At 43.7% G+C, this 24753-nt stretch overlaps 1 protein-coding gene across 13 annotated transcripts in view; it reads left to right on the forward strand.

Annotated features, from left to right (window-relative positions):
• eif4g3a (eukaryotic translation initiation factor 4 gamma, 3a) overlaps positions 1-24561 on the forward strand; it is a 54495-nt gene extending 29934 nt beyond the window's left edge. For 7 of the 13 annotated variants that reach the window (XM_032514221.1, XM_032514217.1, XM_032514223.1 and 4 more), the window contains 25 exons: positions 291-501; positions 702-1463; positions 1989-2077; positions 2994-3294; positions 3517-3641; positions 4842-4961; positions 6787-6945; positions 7300-7497; positions 8540-8686; positions 8841-9077; positions 10965-11069; positions 12024-12162; positions 12507-12622; positions 14048-14138; positions 14745-14862; positions 15006-15235; positions 16045-16157; positions 16504-16676; positions 17845-17970; positions 20211-20292; positions 20659-20757; positions 20974-21120; positions 21373-21454; positions 21591-21737; positions 23870-24561. In XM_032514221.1, coding sequence (XP_032370112.1) covers positions 291-501; positions 702-1463; positions 1989-2077; positions 2994-3294; positions 3517-3641; positions 4842-4961; positions 6787-6945; positions 7300-7497; positions 8540-8686; positions 8841-9077; positions 10965-11069; positions 12024-12162; positions 12507-12622; positions 14048-14138; positions 14745-14862; positions 15006-15235; positions 16045-16157; positions 16504-16676; positions 17845-17970; positions 20211-20292; positions 20659-20757; positions 20974-21120; positions 21373-21454; positions 21591-21737; positions 23870-24051 — 4299 coding nt within the window. In that variant the 3' untranslated portion in view covers positions 24052-24561. The remainder of the gene's footprint in view (positions 1-290; positions 502-701; positions 1464-1988; positions 2078-2993; positions 3295-3516; positions 3642-4841; positions 4962-6786; positions 6946-7299; positions 7498-8539; positions 8687-8840; positions 9078-10964; positions 11070-12023; positions 12163-12506; positions 12623-14047; positions 14139-14744; positions 14863-15005; positions 15236-16044; positions 16158-16503; positions 16677-17844; positions 17971-20210; positions 20293-20658; positions 20758-20973; positions 21121-21372; positions 21455-21590; positions 21738-23869) is intronic. The other 6 variants (XM_032514220.1, XM_032514230.1, XM_032514231.1 and 3 more) reach the window with 2 other exon arrangements.
• Positions 24562-24753: the final 192 nt, after the last annotated feature.

The following is a 24753-nucleotide window of genomic DNA, read 5'->3' on the forward strand; positions in this document are numbered from 1 at the left end:
TCTATCTTTCCCTCTATCCTTTCCCTCTGCATTGTTATGAGCTGTTCCCCTCCTCCTGCCATTCCTCCCACATTGATCTTCCATGTTCTGTCTTGTCCTCCATTGCCATCCTCTTAATCTAACCACACCCCATTGGACTCCTTATTTCTGCTTAATCCTGCATTTGGGCTGGTTTGTTCATTTGTTGGTGTGCGTGCTTGCCTACATCTCTGTGCCTCTCTGGTTTTCTGTGTTGCTAGTTTTTATGGCCGCACCCTCATTATCCTCACATTTTCTACCTCAAATCGCAGCAGCAGCTGAGCAGCAGCCAGACTCCAGAGCAGCAGCAGCAGCAGCAGCCTCCTCAGCCCCAGCAGGCCCATCCTGGAGTCTACACGCTGGAGCCACGGCAGCCGCAGCAGCCGCAGCAGCAGCCGCAGCAGCAGCCGCAGCAGCCGCAGCAGCCGCAGCAGCCGCAGCAGCCGGCGACCACCGGGGTTTCAGACACCAAACCAGGGCCAGGTCTGCACCAACACCACATTCTGTCTGTCTGCTTTATTGAGCCTGGAACTGTCCCACTCATGAACTTAATCTCCATCTAAGCATCTTCTCACAAATTATCTATTTAAAAATAAACACTGTTAAGTACGGTATATGCTGCAGATATTATTACCTTTGTGAAGATTCAATTGTATGTTTATTTGAACTCTTCATCCTTTCAGATGATACGCCAAAACTGGAGCCAGTTGTCCAGAAGTCTTCCTCGCCTGGGCTTGTGCAGCCTGAAGCGCCTGTAGAGAGACTTGAGGCCAAAGCTCCTGTATCTGAACCCTCTTCTACTGTTGAACCAGAGCTTCCCTTCCCTGCCTTGATGACCGCCCCTGTCACTCTCCCCCTTTCAGTGGCCAACAACAGAGAACGTCCCTCAGCCAGGGAGTCAACTGCCTCAGCCTGTTCAGTCGGGGAGCACAAGCCCTCTTTGGCGCCACCTCAGACTCCCAGCGCAGACAAGCCTCTCTCCGACGCCCCTCGAACCCTGGGTGCCTCTCCAGCACCGGCTCCCAAGGCTTTGAATGGCCATGCAGACTCTGGGACGGAGCTGGACACCGTGGCACAGGAGCCTTCTCTTCTGTCTTCAGCTGCACTCCAGCCCCAGGCCTCTGCTCCCACTTACAGAGAGGCCTCTTCCTCTGAAAGTTTTCCCTGTGACGTGAGGCCAGAGTTGCCCGTAGCGCTCGCCCCTTTGACGCCCGTGGCTGTGGTGCCAGTGACCCTGTCCTCAAGCCCCGCCTCAGCTTTGCCAGTTCTGCTCCCCCTTGGCCTTCCGCCTCTAGTGCAGGCCCCGGCAGAGGCCGATGAGGCGAGCAAGTGCTTAGACACTAAAGACCTCATCCCCATAGTAGGGACAGAGACACATGGAGGCATAACTGACAGCAAAACGGAGTCCCAACAACAAGCCCTCACCAGGAAGAGTCCTACTACAGGTACTGGGTCTGGTGTATTTCAACTACTGTAAAAACAATTGTAGCCTTTTTTTAACTTGCAACAAAGGAGTAATGACTCTTTGGACTCTAGTGTCCCAAATACTGAGTTGATAGTCCAGCTGAAAAATGAGAGGCTGTTTTATGACTACACTACTTTTTTTTTTCTGTGCTGAAATTGCACATTTAAGTGATTCTATTACACTCTGCTGACAGAGTTGAATCCCTAATAACGTATAGAATAAACTCTCTGCTTGGTCAGAGTTAGGGAGTAGTTGCCGTGCCTTCAGAAAAACCTGGAAATTACAATACGCGTTTTTAAATAGTATTTGTTGCCCTGTAAGATTATCCTCACATTTTAGTCTTTTTGCTTGCCAAGAATAACATATAATCAGAACCAAATACAGGCTAACAAGTGGAAGTAGTTTGGTGAACAATAGTTGTGGGTCTGCTGCAGAGCGACACCTGTCACTGTCATTAAAGAGATGCAGCCATGGTGACCTAAAGCCCGTTTATATTTCCCTGCAGTTAATCAGACTGCTTCTGCTATACCAAAGACCTGGAGGAAACCAAATGAAGAGATGTATACTGGCGATGCACCTCAAAAGGATGATGAGGTAAGAAAAGAGAGAGAGAGAGAGAGAGAGAGAGAGAGAGATTTCCACATGTGTGTGTGTGGGGAAGCGGGCATAAATGACTTTGGGGTGTTATTGTTCGACCGCGAGGAGTTATCCATCATTGCTAACCCAGCCCACTGTATGTAAAATCACCTCTTTTCCTCTTTTCTCGTTCCCTCTCTTTTATAGTTTTGCTCTGGGCTTGTCGCTGTGGGAGAATTTTCACATCGCCTCAAACCGGTGTCACCTACTTTTAATTGCTTCTTTTTTGTTTCTCTTGGAGACCAAATTTAGCGCCCCCACATGAAGCTGCTAATTTATTTTTGAAAACAACAAAAGTATAGTGTCTCGCTGAGATTGATTGTCCAATAGACCATGTAACATAGCAATACAAACAAAAAAATAGAAGAACCTTTTCACTGTGTGTAAATGGTTGCATGTACAGATAATATGTCAGATAATGGCAATATGGAAGGTTTAGAAAAACATATACCAGCATGGGCTTGTCCACTCTGTTTCACCAGTGGTACTGCCTGATGCAACAAGCCTATTGTACTCCCTACATGTCGCCCTTTTTGTCTTTTCTTAGTACCTGACCCATTCTGCCCTCTCTGCCTTTCATCATCTCTCATTCATCCTTGAGTCCCCTGCCCTTGACTATTATTTGAATCATTCATCCCTCATTTTCCACTCCTGTATTTAAACCCTTTCTTTATGTGGCCTTCCATTTCCCCCATGTCTGCAGATAATCTCCTCGCAGCTCTGTAACTGATAATTATTGACAGTGTTGTTTGGGCACATTGTAATGCTACATATGAGCGCGACAACCATTAAGCTGTTAAGAATGTATTATATTGCTAAATGATAATAAAGCAGTTTTCAATCATTCAGAAAACTGAAACTTCCCTTCATACAGGACGAGCCCAGGCCAGTGGATGAGCCTGCTGGAGACCAGGCCCTGCAGCCAGCTCCTCTGAGCAGCAGCCCGCTGCCCCTGCCATCAGTCCTCCCCCCCACCCCCACCCCCACCCCGGCCCCAGCTCCTGCCAGCAGCCCCGAGGCTGCCGGAAAGCCCGCCGCTCCAGAGGAGAACGGGGAGGCCGAGATGGAGCCCATGAGGAACGGGGCAGGTCACACTTCAGAGACGGAGAGCAGCGACAGTGGAGCCACCCCGGGAGACAAGGAGAACTCCACAGGGGCCCCCCTGGAAATGGAAGGTTAGAAAGGCTCCGTTCATTGGTCAGATGCTTAAAGCTACCACAGGCAAAATATTTCTGTAAAAAATACAACAGATTCCTCAGTAGCATCAATGGTTTCTGTGTGTTGACATTCAAATGTTGGTCTCTGCCTTGTCTTAGTGTAGCTTTTGCTTGTCTTACTGTCTGTTTTATATATTTATATATTTTCTCTTTTTCTCCTAAACCCTGCTTGGTGGCCAGACCTGGCCGAGCCCAGTGGGAAGCGTCAGTATGACAGGGACTTCCTGTTGGGCTTCCAGTTCATGCCAGCTTGCGTACAGAAGCCTGATGGGCTCCCTCCCATCAGTGATGTGGTGCTGGACAAGGTGAGTAAGCCCAATGCAGATAACCATAACCTTGCATACACACTCAGACCCTAGTGTCCTTAAATCTACCAAAAAAGTCCCAAACGTTTTGTTTAAAAGCTACCTGTGCAGTCAGTTTTCTTCAGGAAGTCCTTCTCTAAATGTGGCTTCATATATTGGGCTCTGCGAATGGAAATGAATATGTACTGTATGTTTTGTCTTTAATTGTGCTAAAATTAAGAGTCGGTGGACAAAAAAAAAAGAAAAAGTCAATCATTCAGTGGTTTTGGTTTCTCAGATGTAACGATGTTCTACTTTTCTTTTGTTTATATCATTGTAAATTCCATGTCATTGGGTTTTTTGATTGTAATTTGGACAGAACAAGCAGCTGAAAATCTCACCTGGGAAATTATTCATAATTTTCGGAGCTTTCAAAGACCAAGCGACTAAATGATAGAAGTCATTAATAGAAGCTCCAGTTTTGAATAAACCTCTTTTGAACAGGGTTGTTCATTATTAGCTCATAGCAACATATTTTGTTAGCTTGTGTGGAATCAAAGATCCAGCGCACAGAGTTTGGTTCATTCCTCTGATCCACACATACGTATGGGTGGAGCATATGGCCCGCTGAAATGCTGTTTTGATTAAAATCACATTGCCATTATGTCACACTTGGCAGTGTTGAGTACGTGCCCCTCCCCCACCTCTCCAGGAGAACAACCAGATCGGCGATGTACGATCCCAAAGTCTCGTTTTCTCTGAGGGAGAAAGTTCAGTCTCACTGGGAAAGAGTCGAGAGGAAGTCAAGGACAGCTGAAAGACAAAGAGCTGGATTTGTTCTTCCCTCCTCCCCCACAACTATCTCTCTCTTTCACTCTCGCTCTCTCCTGTGTTCCTTTTTTTTTTTTTTCTTGTTCTTCCTGCCCCTCCACATCTGGTTCTGACTTCTCTCACTGATTGGCCCTCTGATCCTGCCGAGCATCATTTATCACCAGTACAGTGAATATGCAGAATCCAAAAGCTGTTAATGTACTATGACTGTCATTTAAAGAGGGTCACCTTTAGGGACCACTGGGTTAGAAATGCACATAGACACACTATCACCAGGCGGACTCCTTTTACCCCATTGCCACTATTAGTAGGAATCGCTGCTCCCCCTGCTGTTCAGCTCATCTTGTGTGTGTGTCTCATGATGTATTGTGTATTTTATGTGTGGTGCAGATTAACCAAAACAAGTTGCCATCTCGAGTGGTGGATTCCCGGGTGATTTCCAGAGGACCTGATTTCACACCTGCCTTTGCAGATTTTGGCAGGCAGATGACCGGAGGACGAGGCGCTGCAGTGAGTCACACGTGCAAGGACCACACACACCAACACACACACACACACACACACACACACACACACACACACACACACACACACATACACGCTCAAGCTGCCACGATTATTATCAATTCACACACACTCCCTCCAATTCCTACTTTCCGCACAATTGGTCCTCATGTTTAACAGATAACTTGCTGATCTGAAGTGGAGCAGATACTACACATCTTTCAAACCTTTCCCTAAAAATGGGAGGATAATGGGATGTTGGCAATTTTAGGCACTTCCAGTAGGTTCCAGTTGGTTTCAGTCGACATCTATAAATGTTCAGTGGCTGGCTCAACATAGAACACTTCCAATAAATCACTCCAAGCACTGTTAACCATTGTCATAGTCTTGATTTGGTTGATTATAGGAAACATACCGGTACTCAAGTGCTGCTGCTGCAACACACAGTCTGTTTCTGTTTTCTTTAGCTGATGCAGGGGGAGTAGAGCGAATTTCATATTTCATATACTACAGTACAGTGCCGTTTGAATCTGGCCGCTTGTAGAATTCTTCAAAACCAAATTGTGCCCCAAAAGTACTTACAGAAGGACCCTGAACACTTAATATATAACCACTGTAAAGCTGCTTCAGAGGAAGATATCGTGCTACTGTATTTACCTGACAGAGAACATTGCAGTGTGTGTGTGTGTGTGTGTGTGTGTGTGTGTGTGTGTGTGTGTGTGTGTGTGTGTGTGTGTGTGTGTGTGTGTGTGTGTGTGTGTGTGTGTGTGTGTGTGTGTGTGTGTGTGTGTGTGTGTGTGTGTGTGTGTGTGTGTGTGTGTGTGTGTGTGTGTGTGTGTGTCCTGTTCACTTGTATTATTATATCAGATTAACTTACTCCTTGTTGTTGTTTATATGTATCTTTGTTCTTATGCTTTGGCAACACTGATGGATTTTTTTGCAAAGCAAATTGAAATTAGAGCGAGGGATGGTGTTGTCTCATGTCGCGTGATTGTTAACGAATTTAATATTTCAGCAGAGGTGTTCATTTCCATACAGGGTTAGTGGCTTGACAGTTAACGGTGAAGTAGGGGATTTGATTGGCGGGGGCATTTTGGCGACGGCATTGTTATTAGTGTTGTAAGTAAGCAGTAGACTTAATTACCCCGGGGTGAGTCTGATAAAAACTGCTGCGTCTGCCCGGTTAAGCTCTGAGATTTGCTCGCATTGCACAGCGCTGGGAAGGAATAATCTCCGAGATTACGTTACGTTCTGCCTCTGGTTGGAAGTGGTGAATGTAGGCTACAGTTCACAGCAACTTCATACCATATAGTGTCTGGCTTTGTTTAATATTTACTGTTAGCAAATGGCTTATTATTGAGTTTACACTCAGTGAAAAAATAGACACTGAAAACTTAGCACCCCCCCAACCTTATTCCACACAGTCGCGATGTTCCCTTCAGCTCTTATTTGCTTGTGATCCAGGAAAGTGAAGAAAAATTAGTTTAGTATATCCAGCAATCATGTAATGTTGGAAGCGGGACAAACTGTCCTGGAGTCAAAGGCGGGTCCCTCCCCCCCGCTGCTGTTAAGTTTTCTGTGTGATATGCAGGTTCCCCCCCAAATACTGACACACACGCATACATACGTACAGATACGTCTCTCTTTATTAAATAGATTTCAAAAGGTAATAATGAGTCTTCTGGCAGAGAATTCTTGGTTATATACTGTCTATTTTTCCATTACAGATAGACGATGTGTTATCGTGACTGCTCAGAAGCAATATAGTGTAGTTGGCAACTTATAGTGACGACAAATATTGACATGCTGTATTCTTTCATTGCAATCGCAGCTTATGAACATCGGGGCTCGGCGGCCTCAACCCAGGAAGATCATCATGAACGTGTCGGTTAATGATGAAATTCAGCTGAAAAAATCGGAGAATGCCTGGAAACCTGGCATAAAGAGGGCCGAGGTGCTGGCTGAGGATCCTGTAGCGCAAAACACACAGGTAGGGCCAAATATACACACATGCACTTCCACAACGGAGGAGCTCTCCAAACCTCAGCACCAGACTTGTTTTTATTATTAATGAATCAGGCAATGCACTCGATTGAAGGGCTTTATAACAGAATCAGTTGTTTGGTCTAATTCTGTAAAGGGAAACAAAATGAGAGTTTGTTATTACTCAATAATTGATTTAATCAACCTTGGTAGGAAACCACGTCACATAATAACAAGACAGTTATCCAATGTTATCTTTATCAACAACTACCAGTAACAGAGAACCCTATAACAGAGTAAGTTGTCCAAGATAATCTTCAAATAATTGATTGATGGCCTCATCATGACGGCTTCCCCTCAGGATCTCTTCAAGAAAGTACGCAGCATCCTGAACAAGCTGACGCCTCAGAAGTTCAACCAGCTGATGAAGCAGGTGACGGACCTGACCATCGACACCGAAGAGCGGCTCAAAGGGGTCATCGACCTGGTCTTTGAGAAGGCCATCGACGAGCCCAGCTTCTCCGTGGCCTATGGAAACATGTGCCGCTGCCTCGCCATGGTAAGCAGGCAGGAAGCAAATGAACGATCTAACCTCGTTCTGCTCTGCGTGTGTTCATCCCAAATAAAACCTAATCAATTTGCATCTCAACGTACAGTCACCAACAGATTACGGGGTTTAAAACCATCTCTGCCTCAGTACAACATGATGCTGTTCAACACAACACAGTTCACTAGGTGTTAGGATATAATGTGAACATTATCATTTTCTGATGACTTGCAAGAAGAAATTTAAAGTTGTGGGCAACTGTTACACTATTTGACATAAATTTGTTGTTAGTAAAATATGAAATACTGTATGTCTTCTCTTAACTTTTTAAATGGGTCCCTTTTTCTTAGAAAAATGCATTTCGTCAGTGAGGAACTCTGCAGAGCATGTGAGCGGAGTGCAGCGGTGAGAATGTGAGGCTGTACACTCCTGCCGCTTCAATATTGCTCCGCACTTAACTCAGATTTCATCTCGCTCTTCTTAGATCGCTGCCAAAATACAAAACTCCGCCAGCAAAAGGTCCGCTGGATGAAGGGTTCTGGCTTAGGCTCAGATCCCCTGCATGTACGGCTGGCGCTGCAGGAACCGGGACAGGCTCAGGCGTGCTTCAGACTCATTTTTGTGAGCAGGACCGGAGTGTAATTGGAGCATGGGATAAGACAGTGCTCAGCCTTTTTAAAATCCTCCTGCTCGCACTCTCTGCTTGCACTCGTTCGCGCTCCGCTCACATGCTCTGGAACCCTGTTAAAAACAATGTGGGTGAAACATTTTGAGTTTTGGTTAAAAAAAAAAAGAAGAGCAGGTAACCCTAAGTGTACATTAAAGCATGCATACATATACACATATTAGGGCTTTACGTTTGAAAAAAGCCACTCATGGAAATAAAAATGGTTGTGCACACATTTGTTTCTTTTGTGCAGCAGTTTCTTTCAGTATAAGTTGCAGAAAAGTCTAGAGTTTAGTTTTCTTGCCACGTCTGTAAGACAATCGAGCCACTGTTCACGTTTAACGTTTTTAAAGGTTTAGTTTGTAACTTACTACTGTTTCTGTACAGCTCAAGGTGCCCATGACGGACAAACCCAACACCACAGTGAACTTCCGCAAGCTGCTGCTAAACCGCTGCCAGAAGGAGTTCGAGAAAGACAAGGTGGACGACGTGGTGTTCGAGAGGAAGCAGAAAGAGCTGGACTCTGCTGCATCGGTATGTTCTCTAACTCTCTAGGAAGTGTGACACCCGATTTCAAGCTGTAACAAAGCAATTTTGAGTACGAGGGAAAGAATACAATTCTGGCAGAGATGCTTTGGGATAACCTCCAGGGTGCACATTTCTCCCATGTTCCCTTGGTTCCCTGCAGACGACGGAGCGCGAGCGGCTCCAGGAAGAGCTGGAGGAAGCCAAGGACAAGGCCCGGCGGCGCTCCATCGGCAACATCAGGTTCATCGGCGAGCTGTTCAAGCTCAAGATGTTGACGGAGGCCATAATGCACGACTGCGTTGTCAAGCTGCTGAAGAACCACGACGAGGAGTCTCTGGAGTGCCTGTGCAGGCTGCTCACCACCATCGGCAAGGACCTCGACTTTGAGAAGGCCAAGGTGAGGCAGGGCCAAAGAAGTTGATTTATTAAGCGAGCCAACGTGGCTAATACTGATTCAGCGTTTTGGGAAATGTTATTTGCTTTCTTGCCGATGAGAGGATTAATACCACTCATGTCTGAATGGTAAATACAAAGCCACAGCCAGGAAGTTAGCTTAGCACACAGACTGGAAACAAGGAAACCACAAGCCTGGCTCTGTCCTACGATGACAGTTATTGTTATATAGTAACATATTTATGGGCTCACTGGCACATTGAGCAGTAAATACTTATAGTAAATACTTGCTTTACTTGCTCAGAAATTTAAAGGAAGTAATTGAGACCTTGTGTCCAGGGCGGATGTCACAAGGTGAACAGTTGATGTCAGTGTGCCCCTGCTAACACGCCACAAAAGGAAATTCCTCTGTATTTGGGTGTTTACCTGGCAGTTGATAGAGGTGATTTTGGAGGTGATTCTGATCTACAGCAACACAGTTTTGAGAGACACGAAGAGAAAGTACTGGTGGGATTGGATCCCACACCAGCTGGGCTACGTTCAGTTCCAGAGGCAGAGGAGGAACTTTTCACGTTGAGAGGTTGAGAGGAAACAGTGGATGCTCTGCTTCGTTCGGTCTGACCTGCCCTCCCGACATCACGGACTCCCAGCGAGAGTCCTCGGATGCTTGGAGAGACATTACTGACCCGCGGGCCTTTCTGCTCTCTCTCTCTCTCTCTCTCTCCCTCTCTCTCTCTCTGCTGTACTGCGATATGTGGTTTGATCCTGATCGTCTATGGGTGCAACCATGCAAAAGGAAAGTCCTCTGACCTGAGGCGAGCCTGCTATGAGCTCATCATAGCAACTTAATTCTGCTTTGTTTCATTTTCTGTTTGCTAATGAGGCTACAATCACATTGCTACGTTTTGGTTCGAAAACAAATCTCTTTTGTTCCGTTTTACACCTCCTTCACACTGCTCTGGCGCATCGGAGCCCCTAAACCCGAGACCTTCGAAAACCCCTCTGACCCGTTTTGGTTTGGGATCTCCAGGGTTGTGTTCTCAACGGCCGCAAACGGAGACCTTTGGCAACACCGACGCCAACGTGATTGGGTCAAGCTACTAATGTTACCGTGGCAACAACCAGCAATGGAAGGAGTCTCCATGCTGCCTCCTGTTTACCCCGGCATGCCCAGTTTACGAGAATGTTGGTGAGATATGCGGTTTGGGCGTGTTAGTAAGTTATTAGTTCTTCTACTGGTGTGCACGGCGATTGTTGTTGGCTTAAAAACCAATATGTTGCGCGCCCGGATAGCTCACTTGGTGGAGCGGCCGCACATATGTGGAGGTTTAGTCCTCGGCGCAGCGGTGCGGGGTTCGGCTCCAACCTGCGGCCCTTTGCTGCATGTCACTCCCCCCCCCCTCTCTCTCTCCCCTTTCATGCCTTCAGCTGTCCTGTCCATAAAGGCCTAAAAATGCCCCAAAAAAAGAAAATGTAGCAGTGTAAATGTAACCAGAAGGATCTTTATGCTGTTTACCAACATACAGGTGTAGTCATTGTACATTAAATGCTACAGAACGTGGTCATTAATCCCTTTGTCCTTTTAGATGAGTTTAATCATGTGGACTGTGGTGATTTTCTGAACATGGCCGTTTTAATGTTGGACCATTACAGTGAATTGTGGGTGTACCTTCTGGCTATTACGGTTTTAATTTTGCCGTCTACCAAATTGTTCCAATTTAATCTCTGGCAGGCAGGACAGCCTCTGCTCCGAGTAACAAACTGACCGAGCTGTCACTTTAGTGAAATAATGCAGAAATCCCTGAAACCCGCTGTCCGGTAGATTAAATAGAGAAAAGGAGAGTATAACCTTCATGTCTCAAATGAACCCCCTCCCTCTCTCTTTCCTCAGCCTCGGATGGATCAGTATTTCAATCAGATGGAAAAAATCGTCAAGGAGAGGAAGACCTCATCCCGGATACGATTTATGTTACAAGACATTATAGACCTGAGATTGGTAAGTGTGTGGTTGGGATGTTCGTTTTGTCCTGCTTTATGTTCAGGCCACTTCTGGTTCACCATCAATTTCCCCACAGATGTTGTCTAATTGATCTCTGAGACCTCCTGGAACTTGTTATTCTGGTCATTCAATCATATTCATTTATAAAACAACCAACCTTCTTTCAAATGGAAAAGATTCCTTGTTTAAAAATCTGCTTCAAAAACTGCTGTACCTTACCTACTCAATTAGAATAATTAGAAGATGTGTCCGTATTTAAAGCTTGTTCACCAGTTACTCCCCTTATTTCCTAAAACGCAGTGTAGCATTTAAAAGGCTATTTTTTTTTAGTCTTCTGGCCTGGCGGGGCTTCCCATTGGCTGGCGGCTCGCCCGGTAGCCTGTACAATTATAAGGGGAACACAGATTACATCTGATACATTGTTTCTCCTGAAGTAACATGTTTTTCTGTGTTGTCCTGCTCAAATTAACCAACACGGTAAGTAAATACATGGACTGTTGGGGTGGGGGGGGTGGCAAGACACTGGGACCACAGAATCCAGCCCCGTTGTGCTCCACCCTTGTCATATATAAAATTACAATTACAACAAGACTACTTAAGCAGTGCAATGGCTCCAACGGCATGTTCAGCATCACGGAATGGCCCAAAAATGAATATCTAATTAGGGTTATAATGCAAGTTGAATAACCTTGATAACCTTGTTAACACATGTCTGGCACTTCTCAGGCACCATGCCTGAATTTGTGGTGCAGTATTGCATTTATATAAGGCATAATTCAATAAATGGTACACATTTTCTCTAGGGCAGCCGTTCAGTCTCACAACTGGATTCTTGCTTTAACTGCTGTATCTGGGCTGTGTTGAAATGGGTCCGATCAAGGGAACGAATTCAGTTTGAAACTACTGCACGGTTCAGTTCCGAGGTCATCGTGGTTCTCGTTTTTGTTCCAGCACAACTGGGTGTCCAGGAGAGCCGACCAGGGCCCGAAAACCATCGAGCAGATCCACAAGGAGGCAAAGATTGAAGAGCAGGAGGAGCAGAGAAAAGTGCAGCAGCAACTTCTCTCCAAGGACAGCAAGAGACGGCCAGGTCAGGCCTGCAGTCTAAATCCTCTTTACAGCTTAGAGACACATCGGCACGGCTACAGTGACTCAGGAAGCCTGCAAGCAGACAGACAGACAGACAGACTTCCTGTCCCTATAGCCTGCAGAGATGCTATTGTGCCCAACAGCAGACAGGAAGCCCCCCCCGCCCCCACTCCCTTCTCTCTGCCAGCTGACTTGTAATACTTCATCATGTGTAGCACGAAACAGAAAAAAGCATCACGCCGTCAGCGTTGCCAGTCGATTTAATGAATTAAAATACAGTTAGATTTCCACTGAATTCATTTCAAACCATGTATTTCGTGTGTGTTTGTCTCTTTGGCGTGGTAGATCCCAGAGATCAGCGAGATCAGCAGCGCATGCCGAGAGAGGAGACCTGGAACACTGTGCCCATGACGAAGAACAGCAGGACCATCGACCCCACCAAGATCCCAAAGATCTCCAAGGTGACACATGCTGCTTCTTTTTTTTACACATGAACCAAGCAAGCGCTAAACTTCATGAAATAGGACCAACGCATCTCTTTTCATTTTTTTCACTTTTTTCACTCACAATTTGATTCAGAGGCCAAAGATTTCTAAACCGAGTATTGTTGCATCTCAATTTTTTAATGTACATTTCCATGCGTGATGTAAAAAATATGCGTAAAATTCTGAGTTTCTTTGATTTTGACACAAGTTGTGATGAAATGTTTTGTCTGCTGAGGTTATTATTGTGTAGTCATTCCATGCTTAAGCCTCAAACATGCTGAGTCACCTTCTCTCCAGGTGATCTTCCATGTCAGAGGCTGAGTCATGTTTAAAGGAGGAGAATTGGCTTCTTAGAACATGAAACATGAGGTGGTCACATGTTATGGGAAAAAGTAGATCAACAGCCTATATGCATTTTGCCTAATTATTTTATGTATGTCTTATTATATCATGTGTATAGATACAAAATTGTAAAAATAATCCAGTTTTTTTCCTGCAATCTTGCCTAAACTCAATTTTTTTTTTTTTTTATAAATTGTTAACTTATCAGAATCGAGCATTGAATCGTTCTAGAGAGAATCGCGGTGCATCTAAGAATCGATCACCATCCATACTTGACCAAAGAGGGCCTGGAGGTCTTTGTTGCAGCGTTTTCTTTCGTTTTATTTAGCGTGATTATTGTGTGATGAATCTCCAGGCTGCTTTGTTCACTGAGTCTTGGCTGAATATCGTCAGGTCTGCATTTTAATTTCTATAAATTGTTGAGGTTCTTCGTGTCGTGAAGAAAGTGGAAAGTGTTCTTCTAGAAAGTTTCTGTACACAGCACCGAGAGGAGTCCTGTGGCTCATCATGTGTACTCCTTCACTGTCCCTGCCCTCAACTGATCTACATTATTGTGGTTTGTGCTCAGTGGTGCCCAGTCCCCCTGCTGGATCCACGAGGCACTGCTTTGTAAAAAGAAAAAAAGAGTTAGACCCGCAGGAGGAATGTGGCCATGTTGCACTAGGAGAACACTCATTTTACTAATCCTTTCTGACAAACCATGTAATATACTACATGATACACACTGTATTTTGAGTGCTACTTGTCCTTGATTCCTATCTTAAATCAAGATGGAGCACTGAGGAATTTAGTAAACTTAAAGCCAGCATAGTTATTGAGCAAATAATGTCAGGGAGTGATTGGTCTTCAGATTGTTTGGGTTAGGTAACGCGTGTGTATTAGTATCTACACCGATTGACGTATTCCTGGCAGCTCAACGGTAAAGTGACAATCCCATACCTGTAGTTTTAACTCTGGGTCATTTATCCTGTCTCAAATGTTGTGCCCATTTGCTTTTTGCTCTCAGTTTTTTTTCAGTGTGCGCTGGCAGCTTGTTCTTAAATGATTCTCTTTTTGCAGCCTCAAATGGATGAGAAGATCCAGCTGGGTCCCCGGGCTCAAGTCACGTGGGTGAAGGGCAGCAGTGGAGGAGCCAAGGCCAGTGACTCAGGTAAGAAAACATGTATTAACCGATCCAACACCACAGTGGATCGAAACATTGATCTTGTGTCTCAGAGGCCCGTTCATTTTAGCAAAACACTTAAAAAGGACTCTGAGGTAACACTAACCCGTTATCCCTCTGGCTGTCTCTCTCTGCCTCAGCTCAGATATCGCTTGTTAAGTGCTTGTTGACATCAAGATCTGAGTGGTAACAATTGTAAACTTCATGTCATCACGGTAATTAATCATTGTAGGTCCAATACCTCTTTCACACCAACGGATCGGACGAGGGTTATCCGACCCTGATCGCAATGCATCTTAGTTTGTCTGTAGTGGACAGTTCTGCAGTAAGGGTTTTGGGATGCTGCTAGAGTCTAGCAGCATCCCAAACCCCCTCCCTAGACCATCTGGCCAGCACCTCTGTTGACACCTCAAGTTTAAGCCTGAAGCTCACTAGAGATTTTTTTCTTTCCTGAATTTTGTATGTCTTCCCCTCTTCCATACAACATATGCAGTACAGTGACTCAAGTGCAACAACAAATGAACTCTAATAATCTACAAGTGTTTACCTGGACTTTCTGGTCATTCATACCTCGTATTTTTCTTTCCATTGCAGAACTATCCCGGACAGCTGGCCTCAATCGTTACTCCGCCCTGCAGTCGACGCCTTCACCTCAACCCTCCACCACTCCTCCACAGAACCCAGACTTTGACTCCAGGAGAGCGCTGGGAAGGTAAACAACAACATCAGGGTCATGGTTAGAGCTCCTGCCCTTTTGAGGGGGGTATCCGTGCGCTTCTGATAGTTCATCTCTCTGATACAGTATCATCCTAATTGACGTATTTGGTTGCTTTTTCTTTTGTTGCTGACTCCCAGCAGCCGAAGCAGTGCAGGGAGAGAGCGCAGTGAGAAGCAGCTGACCTCTGCCCCTCCATCCTCACGGCCCGGACCGTTCACCAGGGGGGGCAGTTCAAAGGAGCTGCTGGAGAGTCAGACCCCCGAAGAGCCACCGCGGAGAGACCGGGAGCGAGAGGGAGCTGAGCCGCGGAGAACCAGCGTCACGGAGGACAAAACCGAGCCAGAGCGCAGCAGAGTCCGAGAACCTGGTGAGACACGCAACACTGGACATACATGACAAGAATATACACTGTATATACTCTCTAGTGGCACCCTTCTGTTGGTTTTCTATGATTTTTGATTTGAGCCATGAACAAGCATTAAAAAGCCTGGATTCATTTCTTATAATTATATACCGTATGACATTATACAGTCAAATGTAAAATATAGAAATTATTGTAGATTAGCTCTTAACCACCATGTTTTGTGTGTTTTTAAAGTCTTGTTTTTGCCCTTATCTAATTTACAATACTCAAAAAATGAATATTTACCTTGTGGAGTAGCTAAAATGTTAACTTCCAATCAATTATTTTATAATAATATAACTAACCTACTGTATTTAATTTTAGTTTCTCATCTGATCATAACTGATGATTTCCACCTCTTTGTCTTTTGTTCAAAAACATTACTATAAGGGCATCTTCATCACTTTATTTTAACCTCATTTACATGTACTTGTATATTGTTTTACACATGCAAATCAATTTAGGAGCCAAAAGGTTTCAACCCCATACCATACATCGTTTTCAAATAGGCGTTTGGCCATAAATGCTTTTGTGTGTATTTTCTATAGTCAAGTCAGTGAATAGTTTTTCTTAGATATGTTGTCCTTAAAAACATACATCTGAATCACAAATTGTACCTTTTTTGAAAGCAAGTTTTGCTTATAATCTGTGATATGTTATATTTATTCAAATCAAAATGGAGTAAGTTGGTGCTTACGTGGAAATTCAATCAGAGTACACCAGACATGGATCTTAATTTTGCTCTGACACCGTTTGTTTTTCAACGTTGACAGCGAAACCTGAGCCAGTGGTCCAGAACCCCGACAGACCTGCTCTGTCTGAGGAGGAGATCGAGAGGAAGTCCAAGTCCATTATCGACGAGTTCCTGCACATAAATGACTACAAGGTACTGAGGTTCAACGGCAGATGCCTGTTTGGGTGGTCAGTGTTTAGGGGCAGGATTTTAGAGATGAATCAATGGTTGCTTCTTCTCAGACGGATCAACTTATTGTTCAAATAATTTGTTTGTCTTCACGTAATCCAATATTTCAATGCCTATGTGCTTTGTGTCCATTTTTAGAAAAGCCTAGATTATGTATTTGTTTCTGTAAGGTTCAGAACAACAGCTTGAATCTTCCCACTTTATCACTGAGAATGCAACACGAATATTTTTCACCAATAGTGCTAATTTCATTCAGATATATGTAGTGTTTAAGTTCCCCTTCTTGAACATATTTCCTTGTTTTCTGCAGGAGGCCGTTCAGTGTGTAGACGAGCTGGACTTGGGCTCTCAGCGGCACATCTTTGTGCGTGTCGGGGTGGAGTCCACCCTGGAGCGCAGTCAGATAACCCGGGACCACATGGGCCAGCTCTTCTTCCAGCTGCTGCAGCAGGACATCCTGTCCAGAGACCACTTCTACAAAGGGTCAGTTCACGTACTTTATAATGCACTCAGCCTAATAATCAAGCAGTTAAATGGACAAGGAGCCAATTGTCAACTTTTTGTATAGTTAGTCTTTTTTTTATATGTGCCTGCTTTTAGTTATTGTGACGGCTGTGTTCCCATAAAATGTGAATATTGATTGAAACACATTTTCTTATTCCAAAATGTCCTCCTCCAAGGAGTTTGTGGTTTATTGTTTATTGGGATCCCCATTAATTGTTGCTGTGTTATCCACAGATCTACCTAAAATATCATTGTAAAGTTCTCCAGAGTTCATACTTCCTATTTTGATAACGCCTTGTGTTCCGTATCCAGTTCATTTTAGTTTCCTGGTGTCTCTCCGGCCAGTGTGACTTACAGTCCGCTGCATCACCATGTCTTCATTGCCACCTTTTGTTTTCATTCCCTCTGTGTTCATCATCACTTCTTAAACTGCAAATATTCTTATGGCCAAAGGCTTATTAGCCACCTTTTAATGTAGTTCAAGCATCTCTTCTAATAACAAACTTCTCACCTCGGATCTAGGTTTTTGTATTGTTGCTCCTGCGACCTGCTTAGGCCTTTGTTGACCGTTTAATTGGTCATCTCCTAGCTGTTCGGACTTTGGGTCCCTGGAACCTCATGTATTCGTAGTTGTAAAGAACAATCAAATGTAGATTAATCTAGCCAAGTTAAAATTGTCCAGCTAATATTATCATATAGAATATTTTAACAAATCTGTCATTTTGAAACAAAAATTTCAAACTGTCTAAGTAATGTAATGTGTCTGTTAAGTGACGATAGGAATCCAGTTTTCAGCTTGATGAAAAAATGACGTGATTACCGAGTAAACATGGAGGAAACTCAAAAAGGAAGACTTGAAATGACGTCGGGTAGAAGTAGAAATATTGGCAAAGATCGAACAATTAAAGAGGAAATTATTATTTTTCTTGTTGGAGGGATTTTATGGTTCATGATCGACATAATTAAAACTTAATTTGGGTGTAAAGCTAAATATTGTTGGTGCTTAAATACAGTAACTTATGTACTTGAGCAGCTTTGTGCTTCATACATGTCTATTCTGGTATGAGTCTGGCTGTCACCTTCTAGACCACAGGAGCAGGATATAATAGTTTTGCTTCCAAACCACCACTGGGTCTCGTTTCCTCAGGTTTGCAGACACGCTGGAACAAGCGGACGACATGGCCATCGACATCCCCCACATCTGGCTGTACCTGGCTGAGCTGCTCAGCCCTGTGCTGAAGGAAGGGGGCTTCTCTATGAGAGAGCTCTTCAGGTATGGAGGACATTCACTTGATATTCAAGGAGAAAATATACTCACAAGTCAAAGTCAAAGTCTGCTTTATTGTCAATTTCTTCACATGTCAAGACATACAAAGCGATCGAAATTACGTTTCTCTCTATCCCACGGTGTAGACAAGACATATTTTAACAATTAGGTCCACAGACAAACATAACATTCAAGTAAACAATATAAAAAGTAAAAACAAGAAGGCACATACAATGAAGAAAATAAGAGCAGCAAAATTTGAGTTGAGAATGTGCAATTGTGCATACAGTAGACAGTCAATATAATGAAAAAAAAAACATGGAGTCAAATTTGGTTTACTAGGGCTGCACAATTAATCGCAATTTTATTGAAATTGCATATGGACTAGTGTATCCAAATAGCGGAGGGGGGGTGCACAAGCACAAGGATTATTTGTTAAAAGCAGAATATGTGTCAGACCGTTCTGAATTAGATATTGTGGTGCTGCTTGTATCCTACAGACTAAAGGAAAAGTCGGTTTGTTACAGAGCTCTCTAACAAATCACACTATAATCATTTCATGGATTTTAAACATTTTTTAATGTTACTACTTTTAAATAAAAATGAGACTAACAATACAAAAATGATAATTCCCTCTAATATCAGTCAAAATAATCGAACATTGATATTTTCCTCATATTGGGCAGCCCTAGTGTGTAATAGTGCTGGGCGATATGGACCAAAAGTCATATCCCGATATATTTAGGCTGAATATCGATAGATATATATCCCGATATTTTTTCCGCAAAGTGAGAGCAAATGTTAAGTCAAAGTCAAATATAACATGTCACATTATTGAAACCAGCAATTTCAGAGAACAGCTGCAAAATCAAAAGGATAAATAATAAACAGCTGTTCAAGACAGCAGCAAAAATCATAAAGTTGCAGACAGACACACAAAGGAAAATAAGGAAAAACTAACATTTTAATGGGTTTTAGTTCAAAGTAAAATATCTGAATACTCCTTAAAACACTGCACTCACCAATAGCCATGTGTATTCTGTGACCGGAGCACCGCGTCCTCAGCCACTCGTTCAGCTCAGCCGCTTTGACGATGTTGCTCCCGCTGTCAGTTGTTATAGCAACCGGATGCTTTTCTTGGAGTTTCCAGCTTGCAGTCGCGTCCTGCTGGGCCTCAGCTATGTGCTCACCGGTGTGATCCCGGGGGAAATAACGTGTTTGGAGACACGCTGTTTTCAGCTCCCAGTCTTGAATGAAGTGAACTGTCACGCTCACGTAAGGCTCACACGTCCTGCTCGACCACGTATCGCTGGTCAACGCAAAATGGGGGACGGCCAGCAAGGCTCCGCCTGACTTCAGTCTACATTAGTGGCAGGGCTTCTCGTGCAAAGTAATTGCGAGTGGAAAGCTCCTATCCCAGGTCCATAGTTTACAGTAGCTTTTTAATCCGACTTGTTCCACAGTTTCAACAGGGACCATATCTTTAGCAATGTGATAGGACGCCGCTTTAGTTATAGTACACCGCGTGTCACTTATTATCTTTTCATAAGGCACACGGCGGAAAAATGTAGTTTGCGGTGAGCTTTGTTTCAGGGCCGGAGCTTTTTCGGGTTGTCGATGCCTTGCGCCTGGGGCTTCGGCAGCTTGCAGTTCCATGTTTGTTGAAGACTGGCTGAGTGGCTGTTCCTGCCCCTCCCCCCCTCTGTGCCCGGGTCGCTGGGAGCAGGGCAGAGAGCTCCGGGTCAGCAGCTTGCTTGGAGCAAGGATCACAGCGCAAATTTGAACTATATCAGTGTATGCGATATGATCTAATTACATATCAAATTTAAAATATATTGATATATTTTTTATATATGTATATATATATATCCCAGCCCTAGTGTGTACTCAGGAAAAAAAGACCAGTGTGTGGCCTACTGTGTAAATTAGCTTTGTGTGTGCACAGCTTTCAGTTTACCACCACAATACACCATTTTTATCAATATTTTCCCTGAAGAAAAAAATTAAATGGTGGTCGTCCTTTGGGCCACATTTTTCTAGTTTGGATTCTCTTCCCTGTACTAGTTTCCAAGATTAATTTTAGACATTTTAATATACTTGGAGACATCTTCGGCGTGAATTTACGGCTGCACAGGAAATTGTCTCAAGTGTCCTATTGTGTTGTTTTATTTTCATTCTTCTGTGTAAAGGAAAACAGTTTGGCAGACTTGCATTTAATGTGTGTCCTCTCCAATTGTTCTCCACAGTGAATTAAGCAAACCGTTGCTTCCTGTGGGAAGAGCTGGGATCTTAATTTCTGAAGTACTGCACATACTATGCAAACAAATGGTAAGCACCACTTAAATCTTCACTTGTCTAATTATGTTACCTGCTCATTCTAAAGCCAGTGGATTAGTATTATCAATAGGTTCATTGTAGTTAGGGGTGTACATAGTTAATAGTTCCTTTTAAATGTTTATCAACGTTAAGGATCAGTTATGTTGTGATATTATGGTCAAATAAAAAAACACTTTTATTGTTGCACTACAATGGATTTGATTGTTTATTAACTACATTAGTCAAATCACTGGCATGGTTATTTTGACTAATAATTAGCCAATTTTGGCTCATTTGGCTTTTCCTGGAAACCAGACAGAGAGAAATAAGATATTTCTGAGAAGAGAGGTGCAGTGTTGTATCTTCTTGTCTCCACAGAGCCATAGGACTGTGGGTTCTTTATGGAGGGAATCTGGCCTCAACTGGGCCGACTTCCTGCCAGAGGGAGAGGACGTCCAGGCTTTCATCTCACAACAGGTTGGTAATAAAGGCCTCAAGAATGATCAAAATGATAGGAAGACTCGGTCACCATTCACTGGCCTTCTCGATTCTTATGTGACACAAGAAGTTCACAAAAAGCCCATTTTACTCCCACCCCCTCATCCAACCTTCCTCTTCCTCTTTCTATTTCATCATCTCTCTCATTTGTCACTTCCCCATCATATCGACGTCCTCTCGTCTTCATACCAACAGAAACTACAGTTTGTTCTGTTGGGCGACTCCAGTCCTGAGGCGCCTCTGTCCAAAAAGATGTTGTCTCCTGAGAAGCTGAGCCAGCAGCTGGAGAGACTTCTCCTGGAGGACATGGCCAGCGACGAGCAGATCTTTGACTGGGTAGAGGTATGAGCTTGAGTTAGCACACACTTCTCAGAGACAAAAACCCATCAAACTCTGCCAGCTAGTGGTTCAAAATCAAGGCAGTCTGTTATTTATGACTTGTAGAGCTGTGGCACAGCTCAGTTTAAATTTGCAACCTGTAATATTTATAGTGTTTTTGGATTCTTCCTAAACGGTGATTGCTGTTCTTTCCTAGCATAACTGCTGAGATGTGTTGAGCCATGTGTGTCTGTCCTCCTCTGCACCATTTCCCAGGCAAACCTGGATGAATCTCAGATGAGCTCGTCTCCCTTCCTGAGGGCTTTGATGACAGCTGTGTGTAAGGCAGCTGTGAAAGGTAAGCACTCCACCACCTGCAGGAGAAACCCGTCTATTCTGCAAAAACCGCACTGCTGATTGCACTATTTCCTCCGCCACACTCTGAGCGAAGCGGCTCAGCGTGCACTCACTCTGCCTCCTGCTTTACCCAACAGATGATAACACTAACTGTCGAGTGGACACGGCCATCATCCAGAGGAGATTGCCTGTATTACTCAAGTACCTTAACTCAGACACTGAGCGACAGCTGCAAGCACTTTATGCACTTCAGGCGCTGATCGTCGCCCTCGATCAGCCTCCGAGTAAGTGTTACATCTTAGTTTACTCCTCATACCTCCTCCTAATGAAACTAAGATTAATTTTTCCTTCACACCTTCTTTTTCTTAGTTTCATCAGAGAAGATTAAAGTGTGTGTGTGTGTCTGTGTGTGCACCATGTTGTAAGCAATATTATTGTAGACAATCTAGTCTCACCACAAGGTCCATTTAGCATCTCCTCTGAAGCTATCGATCATGTCACATAAACTTTATCAGCAGATGGAGTTTGCCCAATTTTAAATGCTCAAATTTACATTTTTTTTCTGGAATTTAAAGGACTTCTCGTTCATATTGGATTAAAAATTCTGATAATTCTAACTAATCATTGTTCAATTTTCTTTCAACAACATTAGAAAAGGCATAAAAGAACATGCATTTCTAATTTGGCAGATTAGATTGACCATGGAAACAGTAGTTTACTGCTGTTCCCATCTTCAACCCCCCCCCCGGACCCGTTCATATGAGTCAGCTGTCCCTCGGTTGGTCACTGTCAGTAGAGTTCAGTCTGCAGTGTAGTTCATACACTATGAACCAGTGAATTGTATGATAGTTTCCACATTGCTGTGGAGCTTTTTGGCACTTTGAGCACCACAGGCTGACTGCCATCCATAGACTTATCCATAGAAAATATCCTGGAGACAGGCGCAGCCATCTTGTAATTTTGGAGCCAGAGTCTGCACAGTAGTGTTCAAGCCACCATTGTAAATAAGAATTTGTTCTTAATGACTTGGCGTGGCCAAAGCATAGGGGTCGGGGTAAACCTTTACCAATAAAAAAGGAAGCCTCTGCTGAGTTCAACGATACCTCACACAAGGGTATACATTAAACAGGTCAAAAGGTATTAAAAGGGGCGTGGTTTATGCATCGGGGGCGGGTCAAACATCACCTATCAAAAAGAAACTGTCTGCTGAGTTCAGTGATACCTCACACAAGACTCTACCTTAAACGGTTCAGATGTTATGAAAGGGGCGTGGTTAAAATATTTATCAGTATCACATGTAAACCAAACATAAGTTTCATGCAAATCGTCATATAAAGCTGATTTCCTCTTGCCAGCGGGGGGGCTCTATGCCCAAAAGTCAATTTTTGCCTATAAATGTCCACAGGCCTGGACCCTTGGCAGTCGTGAGAAATTTTGGCCAAATTGGAAAACGTACGCTTCTTCGTTCATCGTTAAATGCTAGAAATGGCCGCCACGCCCACACCGTTGGGCAAAAAGTTTTGCTTTCAATAACTTTTCATCTATAAGGTCTTTAGATGACACAGACCAAATTTGAAGTCGATCTGATGAAATCTCTAGGAGGAGTTAGTAAAAGCATGACTAACTCCTCCTATGCGTTATGACTTTGAGTAAATATCAACCTTTATATGTCCTCCAATTGGACAACATACACTCAAGTTACACCCACTTCCTGTTTCGATGGCGAAACGCACAAAATGGCCGCCCCACCACGGCCATGCCCTATCACGAAAAGTGTTTCAAACTTCAAAATCACATTAATTTTGAACATTCAGTTCAAAATGGTGGAGTTCCTGTTGGGTTTAGGGTATGGCTTCAATGAGCTTTTTTGTACATCTTGACGCAACATACGTGTACATATGTTTCATGAAACTACATTAAATGTACTGCAGGGGCTCCATTTTAAAAAATTTGTAGGTGCTGCTAGCAATCCATTTCTGTGCGCCTATTAATACTAATAGGCGCACAGAAATGGATTGCTGGATTTTGGGATTAATTAAAATTAAATTAAAACATTTTCACCCGAGTTGCTGTAACCGCCAATTTTTGGTGAGTTTTTGAGTCTGTTAAGCTTCTCAAAAAGGCAATTCATTTGCCAGAAGAAAGGAAAGGAAGTCCTTCAGTTTCATTAGGGCCTTCGCCGCTGGGGCCCTTGTGAAACACAAGGGGAATGTACTTGTTTGGAAGCTCTCAGATGTAAAACAGTTGTCCACACCTCCTCACAAAGGGCATTTCCTCAAAGAGGGGGGGCATCTTCACCACCATGATGCCCCCACTGGACCCTTTGAACTAACTGGAATCCACGTGGCTGGAGGCTTGCTATAGCAGAAAGTTGTTTTAAAAGGCCCCAGGTGACCGATGTGTCTCTGCCTTCCAGATCTTCTCCGGATGTTCTTCGACTGTCTGTACGACGAGGACGTCATCTCGGAGGACGCCTTCTACAGGTGGGAGACGAGCAAAGACGCTGCCGAGCAGCAGGGTAAGGGTGTGGCCCTTAAGTCCGTCACGGCCTTCTTCACCTGGCTGCGGGAGGCGGAGGAGGAGTCGGAAGATAATTGACGAGGGAGACACCCGGGGGACACGGCGTAGTAGAACTGCATCCTCACAGCGGGACACACATTCAAAATGGGTGTATGGGCAGGACGACATGTTTTACGGGTGGAATTTTTGTCTGCGGTACGATTCTGAAACACGCCGCCATTTTGAGTTTGGATTCCAACGGCAGAAGCACTAAATACCTGTATTATACATAGAAAATATTTTTGTTTTAAATTTTAACTTACTTTTGTTTTGTTACTTTTTAAAAAGAGACTTAAAGATACATAGGTTCTGGACTCTTTAATTTATTATTTTTTTAAGGACTGCAAATACGAAACTTATTTAACATTTGCAGATGCTCACAAATGAGAACAACAGAAATAACAATATAATTAATTATAATAACAAAATAATAATTGTAAAAAAAAAAAAAAAAAAAGAATTGCCTCCCTGGATTCCACACTGTTTGGTTTAAAACAGGGTAAAACAAAATAATTTTGGGATGAAGGGGAAGCAGAGATAAAAAAGAAATGGATGCACAGAAACTATTAACGTTGTCCGTGTGGAGGTCAAAGGTTATCTCCTAATAACCAGGAAGTGTTTCTCTCAGCCTTGGCTTGCTCTACGTCGATATGTACATATGCCTCACGAGAGGTAGAGGCATGCATTCAAGAAGGGATGCAGGCCGGTCCACAGGACAAACTGGATCCATTCAGATGAAAC

Source organism: Etheostoma spectabile, chromosome 4, assembly GCF_008692095.1.
Source record: "Etheostoma spectabile isolate EspeVRDwgs_2016 chromosome 4, UIUC_Espe_1.0, whole genome shotgun sequence".
In the NCBI taxonomy this organism is placed as follows: Eukaryota; Metazoa; Chordata; class Actinopteri; order Perciformes; family Percidae; genus Etheostoma; species Etheostoma spectabile.